Here is a 19,359-nt window from a genome sequence, read left to right as displayed (position 1 = left end):
GTAACATGAATCCCTGACCCAGTAGGCGTACACCAGAGGGTGTTACATGGCGCATCAAAATGCTGTGGTAGCCCTTTCTATCGAATGTGCCAGTAATCCTGTGCAAATTGCCAACTCTGGATCCAGCAAAAGAGTTTGACAGTAGGGTTGCACGATGCATCGAAACCTCGATACTGTTTAGATGCCGTTCACCCTCAAATGGTTCAATACCGTTATTTCATGTATTTCGATACTAAAGCTGTGCGGCCGCACAGCTTAGCATTGTAACTCATGAATGTAGTTAGAGTGGGGCTGCGGCTGTGTAATACAGCCATTGCCTTGCTCCTGAGTCCTGACAAGTGCGCGCGCGGTCAGCGTGATGCGGCCAGCGCTGCACTAATGATTGTCGGCACTGAAGACAAAACATGGCGGGCGCACTGCAAAACACCCCCATGTTCTGTCTTCAGTGCCTGCACTACCGCTCATTAGTGCAGCGCCGGCAGAATCACCTCATTCTGACCACGCACGCACACTTATCGTCAGGAGCGGGGCAAGGACTGTATTACACAGCCGCAGCCCCGCTCTAACGGCGGAGATCAGAAAAACCTCTCCTCTCTGCCGCTATTCCTTTGAATGCTGCGATCAAAGCAGCATTCAAGGGGTAAATGAAAAGCGGGGATGCCCCTTGGATCGAGGGACATACCATATATGGGCAGACAGCCCAGGGTCCATTGAAGGACCACAGGGCTGTCTGATCATATTTCCTGTTAGGGCATACTTAGGTATGTCCTAACAACTGCCTGTATACTATCCGTTCACAGGCTAATGTACTGGATATATTGTATAGTTATACTGGATTTACTGTATAGATGTATGCCAGTACATGAAAGTTTAAAAAAAAAAAAGTAAAAAAGAAAAAAGGTTATGTTAAATAAAAAAAAAATAATACACACATTTTTTACAATAAACATTAAAATAAGCCTCAATACGTAAAATATACACATTCGGTATCGTTGCGACCGTAATAACAAATTTATATTGTCATTTATGATGTTTATAAAATCTGCTTTCTTTCACTTATTAGGCTGGGTTCACACTGAGTTTTTTTGCAGGCGGAAATTCTGCTTCAAAATTCCGTTTGGAAGTTTGAGGCAGATTTTCCTCTGCCTGCACGCCGATTTTTCGCTGCGTTTTTCGCCTGTGGCCATAGAGCGCCGCGGGCATAAAACTCTGCAAAATACAATTTCTCTGCCTCCCATTGATGTCAATTGTGGTCAGAGGCGTAAACGCACGAAGATGGTGCATGTCCCTTCTATCTCCCGCAAGACGGTTTTACCGCTCGCGGGAAAAAGACGCCTCCCATTGAAATCAATGAGAGGCATTTTCGTCCGGTTTTTGACGAGTTTTGCGGTGAGGTTTCCGCGTCAAAAAACTTGTCAAAAAACGCTGTGTGAACATACCCTTAATGTGAGGCACGAGGTATTATGAATTTTGAACCTCCATGTTCCTCACATTAATAGTAATTAACCCCATCATGTACCTCACACATTATTTTATTTAATACTATTAATATGAGGCACACGGAGGTTCAAAATTCATCACACCTCGTGCCTCACATCAGAAAATGGAAGAACTTTTTTTTTTTTTTATTATTATTGTTGGCAAAGTATTGTTTTCACAATACTACACAATGTATCGGTATCGAAGTCCAAATTCTGGTATCGTGACAACCCTATTTGGCAGTTGGTGTTAAACACTGATGGAGCATCCTTTCACATACTTTACGACGTACCTAAGATGTCAAATTTTGATTCATCAGTCCATAAGACCTTCTTCCACTCTTCAGTAGTCCACTGGAGGTGCTGCTTGGCCCAGGCAAGTTTTTTATTTTTATTTTATTTTTTATTTTGCAATCTTAGCAGTGGCTTTCTTCCTGATACTCGACCTGTCAAACTTGCAGATAGAATTCATCTCTTCACAGTTGAAGTGGAAACTTGTTTATTTTTTGCTGCATTAACCCCTTAACGCCCCATGACGCAACTCTACATCATGGTTTGCCCTTCATTAAAGAGGCTCTGTCACCAGATTTTGCAGCCCCTATCTGCTATTGCAGCAGATCGGCGCTGCAATGTAGATTACAGTAACGTTTTTATTTTTTAAAAACGAGCATTTTTGGCCAAGTTATGACCATTTTCGTATTTATGCAAATGAGGCTTGCAAAAGTACAACTGGGCGTGTTGAAAAGTAAAAGTACAACTGGGCGTGTATTATGTGCGTACATCGGGGCGTGTTTACTACTTTTACTAGCTGGGCGTTGTGTATAGAAGTGTCATCCACTTCTCTTCACAACGCCCAGCTTCTGGCAGTGCAGCACTGTGACGTCACTCACAGGTCCTGCATCGTGTCGGCACCAGAGGCTACAGATGATTCTGCAGCAGCATCGGCGTTTGCAGGTAAGTCGATGTAGCTACTTACCTGCAAATGCTGATGCTGCTGCAGAATCAACTGTAGCCTTTGGTGCCGACACGATGCAGGACCTGTGAGTGACGTCACAGTGCTGCACTGCCAGAAGCTGGGCGTTCTGAAGAGAAGTGGATGATACTTCTATACACAACGCCCAGCTAGTAAAAGTATTAAACACACCCCGATGTACGCACATAATACACGCCCAGTTGTACTTTTACTTTTCAACACGCCCAGTTGTACTTTTGCAAGCCTCATTTGCATAAATACGAAAATGGTCATAACTTGGCCAAAAATGCTCGTTTTTTAAAAATAAAAACGTTACTGTAATCTACATTGCAGCGCCTATCTGCTGCAATAGCAGATAGGGGCTGCAAAATCTGGTGACAGAGCCTCTTTAAGGCACCATGAAGTACAGTTACGTCATGGTGCTTTTCCGTCACCATGTCAAAACACATGGTGACAGAACAGTGACATCGGCTGTCATAGACAGCCGACAGTCACTGTGACTCATCGGGGGAACAATCGCGGCGCCGCCAGCGATCGCTGTGATTGGTCAGTCAGTAGAGACTGACCAATCACAGTATTGCAGCATGGTTACCCGGCTAAAAGAGCTGGGTAGCCATGCTAGCCAATCGGCTGTTGGCAACAGGAGGCCTAACAATGGCGCCCCCGTCTGCCAAGTACGGCGGCCTGTTAAGCCCCGCCTGGAGGCGGGGCTTAAAAGGTTTCCGGCCATAGATGAAAGATGGCGGCGGGCTCAGAAGCTGAGTCTGCGCCATCAGCCGATGGATGTCAGCTGTTTGTTACAGCAGACATCCTGCTGTAACAGCAGGGAACGGAGCTAGCTCCGGTCCCTGACATTAACACCTTAGATGCCGCGATCGCGGCATCTGAGGTGTTTCCAGGTGACCGGCATCGCTGCGATGTAGTCGCACGGATGCCGATCATTACTATGGGAACCGGAGGCCAACAATTGCTTCCTGGTATCCCACGTACAGAAGCCTATTAGGCCCTGCCCGGAGGCGGAGCCTAATAGGCTTGCTGTCAGTGAATAGCTGACAGCTCTAATGCATTGCACTACATGGGTAGTGCAATGTATTAGAATAAAGATAACAGGTGCAGGTCTTCAAGTCCACTAGTGGGACAAAAAAAAGTTATAAAAAAGTTCAAAGTTAAAAAATTAAAAACTTTTAAAACATTTTTTCCTATAATTAGTCTTTTATTATAGGAAAAAAATGAAACCGTTAAAAAAGTACACATATTTGGTATCAGCGCGTCCGTAACGACCCAAACTATAAAACTAAAATGTTATTTTTCCCGCACGGTGAACACCGCAAAAAAAAATTAATAAACAATGCTAGAATCACAATTTTTTTGGTCACCATCCCTTCTAAAGTATAGAATAAAAAATGATAAAAAAGTCGCACGTACCGCAAAATAGTACCAATAAAAACTACATCCCATCCTTCAAAAAACAAGTCCTTACACAGCTTTGTCAACGCAAAAATAAAAAAGTTATAGCTCTCAGAATAAGAGGATTTTTTTTTTTTGTGCAAACGCTGCAAAACATAAAAAAAGCTATATACATATGGTATCGCTGTAATCATATCGACCAGCATAATAAAGTAAAATATCGTTTATCGCCCAGTGTGAACACCGTAAAAAACCCCCAAAAAAACATTGTCAGAATTGCAGGTTTTTGGTCACCTTGCTTGCCAAAAAAATTGAATAAAAAGTGATCCAAAAAAAATCGCACGTACCCCAAAATGGTACCAATGAAAACTACAGATTGTCCCGCAACAAATAAGCCCTCACACAGCTCATGTGTTGAAAAAATAAAAAAGTTCTGGTTCTCAGAATATGGCGATTGAAAAATGTGCAAAGTGTTCCAAAAGCGGATAAGATCGGGCACCATTTATCAGTGCGACACTGGCCACACATCTGCCGATTATTATTTATTTGCCGCATTATTATACACTCTTATTATGCCCTGATGTACTCCTGACAGATTACATATACCGCCACATAATAAACTGAAATACCAGCAAAACCCCTAACAGAACAAATACCAAGCAAAATCTACGCTCCAAAAGCCAAATGGCGCTCCCTCCCTTCTGAGCCCTGCAGCGTGCCCAAACAGCAGTTTACGTCCACAGATCTGGCATTGCCATACCCGGGAGAACCCGCTTAACGTTTTATGAGGTATTTGTCTTCAGTGCCACAAATGGGTACAACATATTGTGCACTAAAATGGCATATCAGTGGAAAATTGCAATTTTCACTTTGCATCATCCACTGGGCACTAATTTCTAATGTAAAATCACCTGTGGGGTCAAAATGCTCACTACACCCCTTAAAATGCCCTAAGGAGTTGTAGTTTCCAATATGGGGGTCACTACTTGGGGTGTTTGTTTTACTATTTGACTTCCGAGCCCTTCAATTGTGGGCCGATGCTGTGAAAAATCACCAAAATAGACCTTATATGCGCATGGTGCTCTTCACTTCTGAGCCCTGTCTTGTGCAGGCAAATGATAAATGCCTTGAGGGGTGCAGTTTCCAAAATGGGGTCACTTCTTGGGGCTTCCACTGTACTCTGGTACCTCAGGGGTTTTGCATATGCGACATGGCGTCCAAAAACCAATACAGCAAAATCTGCATGACAAATCGTGCTCCTGCCTTTCTGAGCCCTGCCGTGTGTCCAAACAGCAGTTTATGACCACATGTGGGATATTGCCGTAATCGGGAGAAATAGCTTTTCAAATATTGGGGTTCTTTTTCTCCAGTATCCCTTGTGAAAATGAAGACATTCTACAATTTAGTGGAACAAAATGTAGATTTTCATTTTCACAGCCTAATTTCAATAAATTCTGCAAAAGACCTGTGGGGTCTAAATGCTCACTATACCCATAGATAGATTCCTTGAGGGGTGTAGTTTTCCAAATGGGGTCACTTTTGTGGGGTTTCCACTGTTTTGGCCTCTCAAGGTCTTTGCAAATGAAACATGGCACCTGAAAAACAATCAAGCAAAATTTGAGCTCTAAAAGCCAAATGGTGCTCCTTCCCTTCTGAGCCCTGCTGTGGGTCCAAACTGCAGTTTCTTACCACATATGGGGTATTGCCGTACTCAGAAGAGTTTGCTTTACAAAGGTTTGGGTTCTTTTTCTCCTTTTATCTTTTGTGAAAATTGAAAAATCTGAGCTAAAACGACATTTTATTAGAAAAAATTTAGATTTTCAATTTCACTGCATAATTCCCATAAATTCAGCAAAAACCGTGTACGGTCAAAATGCTAACTATACCCCTAGAAAAATTCCTTGAGGAGTGTCGTTTCCAAAATGGGGTCACTTTTGGGGAGTTTCCACTGTTATGGTCCCTCCAGGGCTTTGCAAACACGACATGGCACCGAAAACCATTCCAGCAAAATCTGCGCTCCAAAATCCAAATGGTCCTCGTTCCCTTCTGAGCCCTGCCGTGGGTCCAAACAGCAGTTTATTACCACATATGGGGTATTGCCGTAATTGGGAGACATTGCTTTACAAATGTTGGGGTGCTTTTTCGCCTTTATTCCTTGTAAAAACTAAAACATCGTATGTTTTTTCAGGAAAAAAAAGTAGATTTTCATTTTCACAGACCAGTTCCAATAAATTTAGCAAAAAACCTGTGGGCTAAAAATGCTAACTATACCTCTTGAAAAATTCCTTGAGGGGTGTAGTTTCCAAAATGGGGTCAGTTTTGGGGGGTTTCCACTGTTTTGGCACCACAAGACCTCTTCAAACCTGACATGGTGCCTAAAATATATTCTAATAAAATAAGGCCCCAAAATCCACCAGGTGCTCCTTTGCTTCGGAGGCCGGTGCTTCAGTCCATTAGGACACTAGGGCCACATGTGGGATATTTCTAAAAACTGCAGAATCTGGGCAATAAGTATTGAGTTGCGTTTCTTGGGTGAAACCATCTTGTGGTACAGAAAAAAACTATTACAAATTAATTTCGTAAAAAAAAATTGACGTGTAAATTTCACCTCTACTTTGCTTTATTTCCTGTGAAATGCTTAAAGGGTTAAAATAATTTCGGAATGCTGTTTTGAATACTTTGATGGGTGCAGTTTTTAAAATGGGGTGATTTATGGGGACTTTCTAATATATAAGGCCCTCAAAGCCACTTCAGAACTGAACTGGTCCCTGAAAAAATAGCCTTTTGAAATTTTCTTGAAAATATTATAAATTGCTGCTAAAGTTCTAAGCCTTGTAACGTCCTAGAAAAATAAAAGAATGTTCAAAAAACGATGCCAATCTAAAGTAGACATATGGGAAATGTTAACTAGTAAATATTTTGTGTGGTATTACTATCTGTTTTACAAGCAGATACATTATAATTTAGAAAAATGCAGATTTTTGCAAATTTTCTCAAAATGTTGGTGTTTTTTACAAATAAGTATTGAATTTAACGACCAAATTTTTTCAGTATCATAAAGTACAACATGTCATGAGAAAACAATCTCAGAATCCGTTGGATATGCAAAAGCATTCCGGAGTGATTACCACATAAAGCAACACATGTCAGATTTGCAAAAATCGGCTGTGTCCACAAGGCCAAAACAGGCTTGGACACTAAGGGGTTAAACTGGGCTTGAAGATTTTGTGCTGTAAGGTGCCGATCACGCAAACTGTTGACTCTCAAAAACTTACCATCTGATTTTGTAGTGGCCTTTGGTCTGCCAGACCTCTTCCTGTCAGAGTTTCCACAAGTTTCCAAGTGCCTTTTGATGGTATAGGAAACTGTACTGACTGCCACCTTGGCTTTCTTGCAATTTCTCTGTAGGGTTATAATTGTCTGTCTGTTTTCTTTTGTTAAAGGGGGTTTCCCATGAGAGACATTTGTCATATCCACAGGATACGTCAGATAGATGCGGGTCCCCTCTAGGACCCGCACCTATCTCTAGAACAGGCCCCCCTAAACCCTGTTCAGCTGCTCTGTGTTGCGGCTGAAGGAGGTGAATTCCGACCATGAAAAAGGTTAAATGGTCGGAAGTTACGAAAACAGCATAGCTACGCTGTTATCGTAACTCCCGGCCATATAACCAGGAAGTGGCTGGGAGGCGGCGAGAGCAGACAAAGCTAGAACGAGGTTTAGGGGGCCCAGTACTAGAGATAGGTGTGGGACCCGCATCTATCTGACACTTGACATATCCTGTGGTATGTCATAAATGTCTCTCATGGGAAAACCCCTTTAATTGCCCTTTTCTTGCCATTATCAATGTGCTCTGTCCTGAAGAGCAAAACTGTCCAAATCCTGCCCTACAGGGTGTTGTAATGCAGTCTGTTCCAACACTGGTTATATAGAATCGGAGGGTTTGAAAGTAATCTCCAAAAGTTCAGACACCTGTAGGAATAGTTTGCATCCAATTTCAAACCATAATTTGCTTTTTGTGCTGCAGAGCAGCTCTCCTTGATGTCTTCCCTGAATAAAGTCCTTTGGTTAAAATCAGAAATTCAGACTATTGTTGCGTTTTGAGGTTAAAAATCCATATTATTTTTATGTTGAACTTACTTTTGAACGTTTGAACCATTTCACGTTATTTGCTGTAGTGAAACTGTTAATGTAAAAAATAACTGGAAAAATTGAGGTGTTCTAAAACGTTTGACCAGTTGTGTGTGTGTGTGTGTGTATGTATGTGTTTTTTTGTTTTTATTTTTCATTTTCTCCTGTGTAAGTTTCATTTTGAATCTATACCATGCAGATTCATAATTTAGGAGTCTATGACAGCTGGGGGGTATTCACCTTTTGGAAGATATTTTGGAGGACCACTTTCCCAGATACAGATATGGCTGAATAGTGTCTTTAATACAGTGATAGAAAACGACTTAAAGGGTAACTAAACTTTCAGAAAACTTCTGACATGTCATAGTGAAATGTGAGATGTTTTGATCGGTGGGGGACAGAGCACTGAGAACCCCAGCACTGAGCCGCTTCTGATCGGCTTTTGTAGGAAAGCCGATGTAACGGTGTACGGGCCCATAGACTTTTTATTGAGTCCGTATACCATTACATTGGCTTTCCGAGAAAAGCCGATCAGAAACCAAGAGGCTCAGCGCTCATCCAAGCTCTTCTGCCGCTTCGTTTAAGCGATCTGTGGGTGTCTCAGGTGCTTGGACCCCGACCGATTAAAACTTCTGACATGTCACTATGACAGTTTAGTTACACTTTAAAGGGGTTGTCCAATCTCACGACCCCTTCTCACAACTAATCCACGTAGCATATGGATAGAGATGGGACTACACCTTTTTATGTCATTTTATTTTTTTCATTTTAGGCAGAATAAATTAAGTACATTTCATATGAATACAGCCACTGATTGGGTATGTATATTGGCACAATGAGAAATGCTATAATGAGTTGCAAAAATAGAGAAATATTTATTGACAAACTCAACTAAGATAATTAAAAATATTTAAAATGGAATAGAGCTGGGGGGCGTAGCTTGGCTACTGACTAGAATGGCCGTCTGATCTCACTCCCCCCCCCCCCCCCCCCCCGTTACATCGCTAGCTCACAGCACAGCTAACTTCCAAACTTTGGCGTTCCTGCACAACTCTTCACTCCCGTACCCTGCCGGGTGCTGTGGGGTGGATAATGTGCCTTACCACCGGAGCAGATGGCATACACTGCTGAGACTGGAACATCTGCGTATCGCGGGGGGCATCGCACGGAGGTAATCCCTCATTATCTGAGGTTCTGGGACTTCCCTTGCATCCATCCTCACCTCAGGAAGGCTTGTGGGATACTCCGGAGTGAGTATTTCGGCATTTGCCGGTGTGTTTTGGCGATTTCCCCTGTTGCAGCCTATGACGGCCTTAAAGCAGCGGACTAAATTTATTGAGCGGTTCCCGCCATACACTCATCATTACCTCTGGCTCACTATAGAACGCTCCAATATAACTATTTGGTCTCCTTACCTGCTGCCAACTTCCACCTCTGGGCCGGTCAAACGGTGGAGCCCCAGATGTATTTATATGAACTCTCTGCTGCTTCTCACTGGTTCCACTGTTGTGGCTTATTGAGGCCTGTTGAGTCATTCTAAACAGCGGACTCCATTCATTACTCAAGCCTGCACTACCTGGTTTGTTCTCTCTCACTGGCTTGTTATTTTTCATATATTGCAGAGCCACTATACTGCGAACTTGGTGCTGACTGATATACACTGACCTATTTGCTTGATCTCAAGGGACGACCATCATCACTAAACGAAAGTGTAAGGTGGCTCCTAGAAAACTGACAATATTTTGGGAACTCTATCCAGACGTCGGATGATAACTGTTCAAGCTGCCTCTCCATCCCACCCATCCCATGATGTCCCTCTTTCCCAGTGCTCTCCTCCCCAATCTGATATTGGGCCCTCAGAGGATAGGGAATCTTTGCTTGAACAAGAGGATAGCGGAGAGGGTCATAAAAGGAGATCTGCACTTTCTCCTACTCCCTCACCTATTTGTAAAAGCCCGGTGCACAAAAAAAGCATGCAAGCAGACGACCTGACTCTTTCTTCAAATGTAGTTGATGCACAATGTGATCTTCTTCTGATGCTCCCATTACAGTGGACACTTTGAAAAACACGTTGGTACTACTTCTAAATGGCATAACTCATATTGTATCTTCTCTGGTACGTAAACTTCAATATAATGTCAATGCACTGGGAGACCGGAGTTTTCAACAGCACACAACGAGCTTGTGGACGCACATAACACTTAAATGTCTTAAAAATAAAGCTACGGACGCTGAGGACCGCTCCAGAAGAAACCATATAAAAATCAGAGGTATTCCTGAAGATGTACCATCCTCGTAACTCTCATCGTACTTAAAACGTATGTTCCTCACTATTGTGCCAACTTTCTCTGACCTGGACTTAACTATTGATCGGGCACATTGGGTGCCGAAATCTAGAGCGGCGCCAGGAAAAGCGCCTAGGGATATGCTATGCAGGATTAATTTCTATCGCATAATGTTTGAGTCCAGAAAGATTAAACTGATGCAATCACCTTATTCATCTATCTCCTTGTTCCCTGATCTCTTAGCAGCTACTTTGCAAGCACGCTGGGACTTTCTACCAGTCACTGGACCGCTGAGGGAACACAATATCAAGTATAAATGGGGCTTCCCAACTAAACTCCTGATTACCAGGAATGGTACCTCGACCACAGCCGCATCAGTCGAAGAGGGCTCATTGCTACTGCAAGAATGGAGCTTTACCACTACCAGAACCTCACCTTCTTCTAGACCGCGTCAATCTCCTGCATCTATTCCAGCGGAGTGGCAGGCGACTAGTTCTCGTAATCATCCTACCTGAACTTTTCACTTCTGACCATGCTTCTCGGTATCCTGAGATTCTGTTATAACATACTAAGTTAGCTTGATATATGTTTATAATTTGTTCTTATTGAGCATGTGTGCTGTCCTTTCTCCCCCAAGAGAATTCAGTGCTTGGATAGCACTATGATACTCATGTGTTTTACTTTTACTCATTTTTTACTGATCTTCATTATTGTTTAATTGGTTACTCTCCATGAGTGATATATCTGTATCTATTGAGCACTTATTGTGGCTTGGTAACAATTTATACTGGTCTACTTATATTTTCCCTGTACAGGACATTTCATGTGGACATCTCCATACATCCCTACAGCACCTGCCCTATAAATGGTTCTACACGTGTCTTCTACTAATGCTAGAGGCCTTAATAGCCCCTTAAACGTAGCCTTTTGTGGCGAGAGGCCAAATCTTTTAAATGTGATGTGCTTATGGTACAGGAGACGCATTTTCATAAGGACAAAACACCAAACTTTTCTAATAAGCACCCCCCTCCCCCATATCTTCACCTCCTTATGTTCACCCAAGCGAAAGGGAGTCATGATTGCAATTTAAAGACACAGTTGCTTTTAACCTGAGATCTCTCATTCAGGATCCCCATGGTAGATACCTGGACCTAGTATGCGAGATTAATAATGTGCTTTACTCTTTCGTTAATGCTTATTTCCCTGTTGCCTAAAATCAGGATATTTGCCCAGGGTCATTTAATCATTGGTGCGGATTTTAACTCCATCAATGATCCCACTATGGACTCATCAACCAGAACTAGACATTCTTATTCCCTATCACCTGTTTTACTAGAGGAAGGCCTGTACGATGTGTGGAGATGTCATCACGGAACAGAGAGGGACTATACCCATTTCTCACAACCTCCTCTCGCTCATTCCAGAATTGGCTTGTTTTTAGTGGATAACAGAGCACTTATACAATCTTAATCCTCTAATATAGGAAACATTACATGGTCTGATCATGCACCAGTGTCGCCTTCCTTAACTGAAACTGAACGATTATATACTTCACCATCTGGAATATGCAGAATTTCTGAATACAGAGTTGTCTCATTACTTCTCTACCAACTTAAATTATGTCTTGTGGAACGCTTATAAAGCGTTTATGAGAGGGCTAATTATTAAAGCTTGCTCACGGGTCAAAAAAGCGTGAAAGGGAAATCATTGACATTACACGTCAGCTGATCTGGATGCACAGAATTTATTGGCCCCCTCTCCTGTCTCGACGACTGAATTAAGGTCCCTATATTTAAAATTACAGACTCTTGGCGTCACAATATAATTCTTAAACGACTGCAAGTCCAAATTTATGTCCAGAACAATAGGGCTGGGTCACTTTTAGCAAAAAAACTCAAACAAGCCTTCATGCACTCCAGTTTAGCCTATGTTTAAGACCCTCAGGGTAACAAAATAGTTGATCCTAGACACATTGCCAATCACTTTTAGTCTTATTCTAGCTCTCTTTTATAATTTGAGGGATAATGCTTCCACCTTTCAACATATGGCCCTGATATTAATAATTTTCTGAACCAAATGTCGTTGCCACAGGTGTCCCCGACACAATTGCAGGCTCTTTCAGAAAAATTTACTTCATCTGAAATTTTGAAATCTATATCTTCCTTTAAAGTCCCTGGCCTTGACGGCTTCACGAGCAACTACTATAAATGCTATGCCTCGATAATAGCCCCACATCTTCTTGAGGTGTTTAATAAGGCTGCCTCTGAGGGCTCTTTTCCTTCGGAAATGCTAGCCGCCACCATTGTGATGCTTCCCAAATCCGGGAAAGAGCCTACCACCCTGGCAAATTTTCATCTGATCTCATTGTTGAATTCGGATATAAAAATATATGCGAAAATTTTGTCTGAAAGACTTTATTCCGTCATCAGGTGGGTTTTGTGGCTGGTCGTCAGGCTCTGGATTGCACACGGAGGTTTATTGACCTCATTCAATGGGCAGAGGCCTCTTGGGCACCTTCTCTGCTCCTGGCTTTGGGTGCAGAAAAGCATTCGACAGGGTTCACTGGGGTTATCTGTCTCAGATTCTAGATAACGTTGGTTTACAGGGTAGTATCAAATCAGTGATATTGGCGTTGTATTCTAGCCCCTCAGCCAGGGTTCTAACCTCAGGCTTTCTATCAGACTCCTTTACTACTAGTAATGGCACACGCCAAAGTGGTCCCTTATGCCCAATAATTTTTGCCTTGGTGATGGAGCTCTTGGCGCAGATGATACGAATTAATCCTGCTATTACTGGTATTTCAGTGGGCTCCAAGGTCCATAAAATTGGACTATATGCGGATGCTGTCCTTATCTCTCTTACTAATCCGGTTACATCCCTACCTTCTATCCAAGACTCACTTCTTACATTTGGAAAGGTCTCATATTATTCAGTTAATTCGACTAAATCTCAGATTTTGAACATAGGTGTAGACCCTCCAACTAAGGCCCCATGCACACGACCGTAAAACCGGTTTTACGGACCCATTTGGTTCTATTGGTTGCGGACGCCTTTCCGTAGCGATACGGATGGGTGTCCGTGCCGTAGAACCGTGCCGGGAATTATGGAGCATGTCCTATTTTACGGGCCGTGCTACTATACTTTGTATGGGAGCATGGCCAAAAAATGCGGGCGGCTACCGTGCCCGCAATCGTGGGCTGTGATTACGGGCACGGTCGTGTGCATGGGGCTTTAGGCCTCGCTGTCGTCTCAGTTTCCATATACTTGGCAGGAGAATTGTATTTCGTCTTTAGGAGTGTCCCTCACTAGCCCTAGTTCAGCATTGTTTGCTAAAAACTATACCACATTGCTCCCTAAAATGTCTAGAATACTTTGATGGTTTTTCTAAACCTATGATCTCTTGGGCAGGTGAAGTGGCTTTTGTAAAGATGATGGTACTTCCTATAATATTGTACATGTTTCGCACTGTTGTGATCCCTGTCTTTAAAGAGGCTCTGTCACTAGATTTTGCAGCCCCTATCTGCTATTGCAGCAGATAGGCGCTGCAATGTAGATTACAGTAACGTTTTTATTTTAAAAAAAACGAGCATTTTTGGCCAAGTTATGACCATTTTTGTAGTTATGCAAATGAGGCTTGCAAAAGTCCAAGTGGGCGTGTATTATGTGCGTACATCGGGGCGTTTTTACTACTTTTACTAGCTGGGCGTTCTGATGAGAAGTATCATCCACTTCTCTTCAGAACGCCCAGCTTCTGGCAGTGCAGACACAGCGTGTTCTCGAGAGATCACGCTGTGTCGTCACTCACAGGTCCTGCATCGTGTCAGACGAGCGGGGACACATCGGCACCAGAGGCTACAGATGATTCTGCAGCAGCATCGGCGTTTGCAGGTAAGTAGCTACATCGACTTACCTGCTAACGCCGATGCTGCTGCAGAATCAACTGTAGCCTCTGGTGCCGATGTGGCCGACACGATGCAGGACCTGTGAGTGACGTCACAGATCTGCACTGCCAGAAGCTAGGCGTTCTGAAGAGAAGTGGATGATACTTCTCATCAGAACGACCAGCTAGTAAAAGTATTAAAAACGCCCCGATGTACGCACATAATACACGCCCACTTGGACTTTTACTTTTAAACACACCCACTTGGACTTTTGCAAGCCTCATTTGCATAAATACGAAAATGGTCATAACTTGGCCAAAAATGCTTGTTTTTTAAAAATAAAAACGTTACTGTAATCTACATTGCAGCGCCTATCTGCTGCAATAGCAGATAGGGGCTGCAAAATCTGGTGACAGAGCCTCTTTAATACTTATCTGCTCAAACTTCAAAAAATCCTCACAAACTTTATTTGGGCTGGGAGGAAACCCAGAATTTTGATTTTCTACAATGACTAGATCTTGGTTGTGCAGAGGTATGGGGGTTCCGGATGTTCGGAAGTATTACCATGCCACAATACTCGCCCACCTTAAACACTGGTGGAGTAACCATACTGATTTAAAATGGGTGGAAATAGAAAGCGCTGCTATGTCAGCTCCCCTTATTTCACATTTATCCATTAACCAATCACAGCGGATAAGGGCTTCAATGAATATTTCTCGATCGCCTCGGTGTCTTCCTGGACACATCTTGTTGCTTCCACACCTTCATCTGACTGCAAGCCTTTCAAACTCTTACCACTCCGATACCTTTCTTCTGTTCTACCACAACTTAATATTTGTTGCTGCGAAAAAGCTGGTATAAAAACTATAAATTCTCTCTGAGTCTAATATACTAGTACTGTTCCAATCTTTAGTTCAGAAATATAATATTCTACAACTAGACACACCATTTTTCCCCTCAAGCGCTTATCAGTTCTTTCCTAAAAACTAGGAAGATTTAAGGGTATTTCGCTGTTTTACCCACTCATGCTCACTTCAGAAACCAAGTTGTTTACTGAAATGGGAATCGGACTTGGTTCTAGAGATCCCACTTAAAGATTGGTACTCCTCCATTCACTGGGTTAAAAAAAATTCCAAGGGCGCTACACACTGGGAAACCACACATAAAATCTTACTTAGATGGTACAGAACACCCTCGCAGATTTCTAAAATGAATCCATCCTACTCCCCGATGTGTTGGCGTGAATGTCGCCTACCAGGTAACTATATGCATGTGTGGTGGAACTGTCCACTTGTTTTACATTTTTGGAAAGCAACATTTACCCTTATTAGTTCCATAACATCTAATAAATTGACTCCATCTCCTGCACTAGCGCTATGCTTTATTGGTTTATCTGATTTGCCCTCATTGATTCGCCATGTAGTGGGTCATGTTCTATTAGATGCTAGAAGCATAACATAGCAATTCAATTCTGTGATCTATATGCTGAAAATGCAAAACAATACAAAGAATGTTTCATCAATAAAGCAGTAAGTATGCAAAGCATAACATACCAATGTTTTGGGATAGTAAAGAAAAACTGCCCCTCTGAGGAAGCCACATTGGTGGCGATATGTGTGGGGCAGTTTTTTTTTTTCTTCATTGTCCCCAAACATTGGTATATTCTGCTTTGCATACTCACTGCTTTATTGATGCAACATTCTTTGTATTGTTTTGCATTTTCAGCATATAGATCACAGAATTGAATTGTATAGAAGCCTTTTGTATTGATGGGAATAGTGTTTGTACAAGGGCTAATGTTATCCACGTATCATGGTGGTAGCCCTTAAAGGGGTTTTCCCTTCTTGGACATTCATGGCATATCCACAGGATATGCCAAAAAAGTCTGATAGATGCGGGTCCCACCTCTGGGACCCGCACCGATCTCTAGAACGGGGCCCCCCTAAACCCCTGTTCTAGCTTACTCAGCCACCCGGCCACATCCTGGTTAGGTGGTCAGAAGTTACGGAAACAGCTCAGCTCTTTGAGCTACGTTGGTTCTGTAACTCCCATGGAAGTGAATGTGAGTTACAGAAACAGCATAGAACGGCGAACACTCGGCTGTTTCCATAACTCCCAACCACCTAACCAGAAAGTGTCCGGTAGGTAGTGGAGCCGAGTAAGCTAGAACGGGGTTTAGGGGGTCCATTCTAGAAATGGGTGTTGGACCTGCATCAATATACATACCCAATTTGTGGTGTTCATAGTTTCAAATATAGAAAATGCATTTTCACGTCTATTTCTGTCTATTCTATTGCTGTACCCAATAGAGCAATATACCTCGGATTCCAAAGCCATATGAAGTATGTATCATAAATAAGAATGCAAAGGATTGTCCATTTGACAGCTATCATGCTGAAGTAGGGTGCGTTCTAAAACCCCTGCCCTGGACAAAAAAAGAGCTTGTCCTGCCCCTGGTCTACTGAAATGTAGGACGAAAAACAACTAGCTTACTACTATTCATGTTTTTTTTTCCTGTCTGTAACATGTCATTATCTGAATAGACCAATTCCATTCGTTGATCTTGTGCACTACACATTATTAATGTTTTACTTATGCATCTATTAAGCAAAATTATATGAAATTAGTTATTGACTGCACTTGCATAAGGAATACAGTAAACTAGATATTGAGCATGTACAGCAAATATATAAAGGCAAAAAAACAACATTTAAACAAAAGTGAGCAAAAAAAAACAACAAAAAATTAGGTACATATTCATTTAGGTAGATATTCAAATATTAAAATGCAAATTTCACCCTAAGTATTACGTTTACTGTCCGGTCTATATTTTCTAAGATTTTGCACCAAAGTAGCGTTTCTGAAATCTGGTATGAATACAATGCCTCTGTCTCACCACCTGGTGGTCACAATTGGAACTGTAATTTTTCTACAGATTTATGACCATGTGCGTTTTTTATTTTTTGGGGTTATATATATATATATATATATATATAATTGTTCTTTATCAAATATTTTAACAGGAACATTGTGCAACTGTTGTCATAAACCCTATATTCTAACTCTACTGAAGTGTGGTATATGTTGAAAATTGTAGAGGAAAACTTATACTGAAAACATCTGACAAATAGGTTGAATGTGGAAATTTGCTGTTCGACCTGCAGAATAATTCTAATGCATCCACTTTTAATAATCTTTGCACAACTATATGAAACAATCTTCCATTTTGATGTAGGGTATATGACGACGTGGTACCAGCTTTGAAGAAATGGAAACGAGCAAACTTGAAACTGTATATATTTTCCTCTGGAAGCGTGGAAGCACAGAAACTCTTATTTGGTTACTCAATTGAAGGTGATCTGCTTGAGGTACACGTAATACCATTTATTTATTCTGTCAGCAATGTTGTAAGATCCTTAAAGGGGAACTAAACGTTTGACAAACTTCTGACATGTCATAGTGACATGTCAGAAGTTTTAATTGGTGAGGGTCCGAGCACTGAGATCCCCACCAATCGCTCAAACGAAGCGGCAGAAGTGCTCGTGTGAGCGCTCAGCATCTTCGTGTCTGCTTGGCTTTTTCCGGAAATCAATGTATCGGAGTACGGGCGCAATACAAAGTTTATTAGCCCGTACTCCGATACATCGGCTTTCCGGAAAAAGCCGCAATGAAACGAAGCGGATGAGCGCTCACACGAGCGCTTCTGCCGCTTGGTTTTAGCGATTGATGGGGGTCTCAGTGCTCGGACCCCCACCAGTCAAAACTTCTGACATGTCACTATGTCAGCGCTCCCCCCTTTCATGTCGGAAGTTTGTCAAAAGTTTAGTTACACTTTAAATAATGAGCCTGTCAATATCTGGTTTTCCCAACATTTTTATTACAAGAAAGTTGCCATCCACTACCACATTGACATCATTTTAGGCTATGAGCTAATATCCGCTCACAGATGACCAGTCTAGTCCCTGTGTAACCCGGACCTAAGTAATTGTCATTTTCTGTATGTAGTCTTATATTTGAGTCATTTTGAACAAGTGAAAAAAATTATGGCACCCTATGAAACTTAAGGCACAGGTATTCCCTTATAGAAAGTTAAATGCCACTTTTTTACTTTAATTGCCACATAGCAATTATTGTAAGGTTTAATACAAAGAGATGTTTTGGTATGCCCAGCTAAGATATGCCATCCTGAAGGCCAAAAATAAAGAAAAATTGCACATTGATCAATGAGAAGGGTTAAAACATCTAAAAAATAAAAACCGGTATTAAAGGCTTAATCTCCTAGATTTAGACTATGCTGCTCTCTAATGGAAATAAGGTTTGACTATTAAATCACATGTAAAATGTGATCATGATTTGAGTAGGAGTTTGCACTGGAACAAGTTTATTAAAAAAAAAAGGATTATTGAGTTACAGGGACAGTCACACACTATATGTTCACACATACATTGGGAGAAGGGACACCGCACAAAAAAAAACTGAGGGGATTCCTACAAGCGATCGTTGGTTTGTCTGCTCCCCCTTTCATAGACTTTACATTTGTTTGCAGCACATCCCGTTAGTGACCGCCAATACGCCTTTTCACGGCGGCCACTTACGGGCTTTAGTCTGATACATACGCCTTTTCACGGGGCTGCATCAGAATAAATAAGTGGTGCCATGAAATGCAAAAACCTTCAAAAAAAATTTGATAAAAAGTGACCAAAAAGTCGCAAGTACTCCAAAATGGTACCGATGAAAACTACAAGTCATTCTGCAAAAAAAAGCCCTCCTACGGCTGCATCGGTGGAAAAATAAAAAAAAAGCTATGGCTCTTCAACCACAAAAACAAATAATTTTGAGAAAACTTTTACTGTGTAAAAGTAGTAAAACATAACAATATGAATTTGGCATCGACACAATCGTAACGACTTCTGAATAAAGTTATGTTATTTATACCACACAGTAAACGGCGTAAATTAACCCCTCCCCGCCGCAGCCCTTTTTCAGATTTTCATTTTTTCCTCCCCACCTTCCAAAAACCATAACGTCTTTATTTTTCCGTCGATATAGTACTATGAGGGATAGATTTTTGCGGGACGAGTTGTCGTTTTTCGTAGCACCAATTGTTGTGCCATATAATGTACTAGGAAACGGGAGAAAAATTATTTGGGGGGCAGAAAATGAAAAAAAACAGCGATTCCTCCATTGTTTTTTGTGCATCGTTTTTA

At 41.8% G+C, this 19,359-nt stretch overlaps 1 protein-coding gene across 2 annotated transcripts in view; it reads left to right on the top strand.

Moving 5' to 3' along the window:
• Positions 1-19,359, top strand: part of ENOPH1 (enolase-phosphatase 1) — a 47,687-nt gene that overhangs the window by 16,407 nt on the left and 11,921 nt on the right. For both annotated transcript variants that reach the window (XM_075861302.1, XM_075861293.1), the window contains exon 4: positions 17,388-17,520. In XM_075861302.1, coding sequence (XP_075717417.1) covers positions 17,388-17,520 — 133 coding nt within the window. The remainder of the gene's footprint in view (positions 1-17,387; positions 17,521-19,359) is intronic.

Source organism: Rhinoderma darwinii, chromosome 1 (assembly GCF_050947455.1).
Source record: "Rhinoderma darwinii isolate aRhiDar2 chromosome 1, aRhiDar2.hap1, whole genome shotgun sequence".
NCBI classification, from domain to species: Eukaryota; Metazoa; Chordata; class Amphibia; order Anura; family Rhinodermatidae; genus Rhinoderma; species Rhinoderma darwinii.
This window is presented reverse-complemented; position numbering and strand designations above follow the sequence as displayed.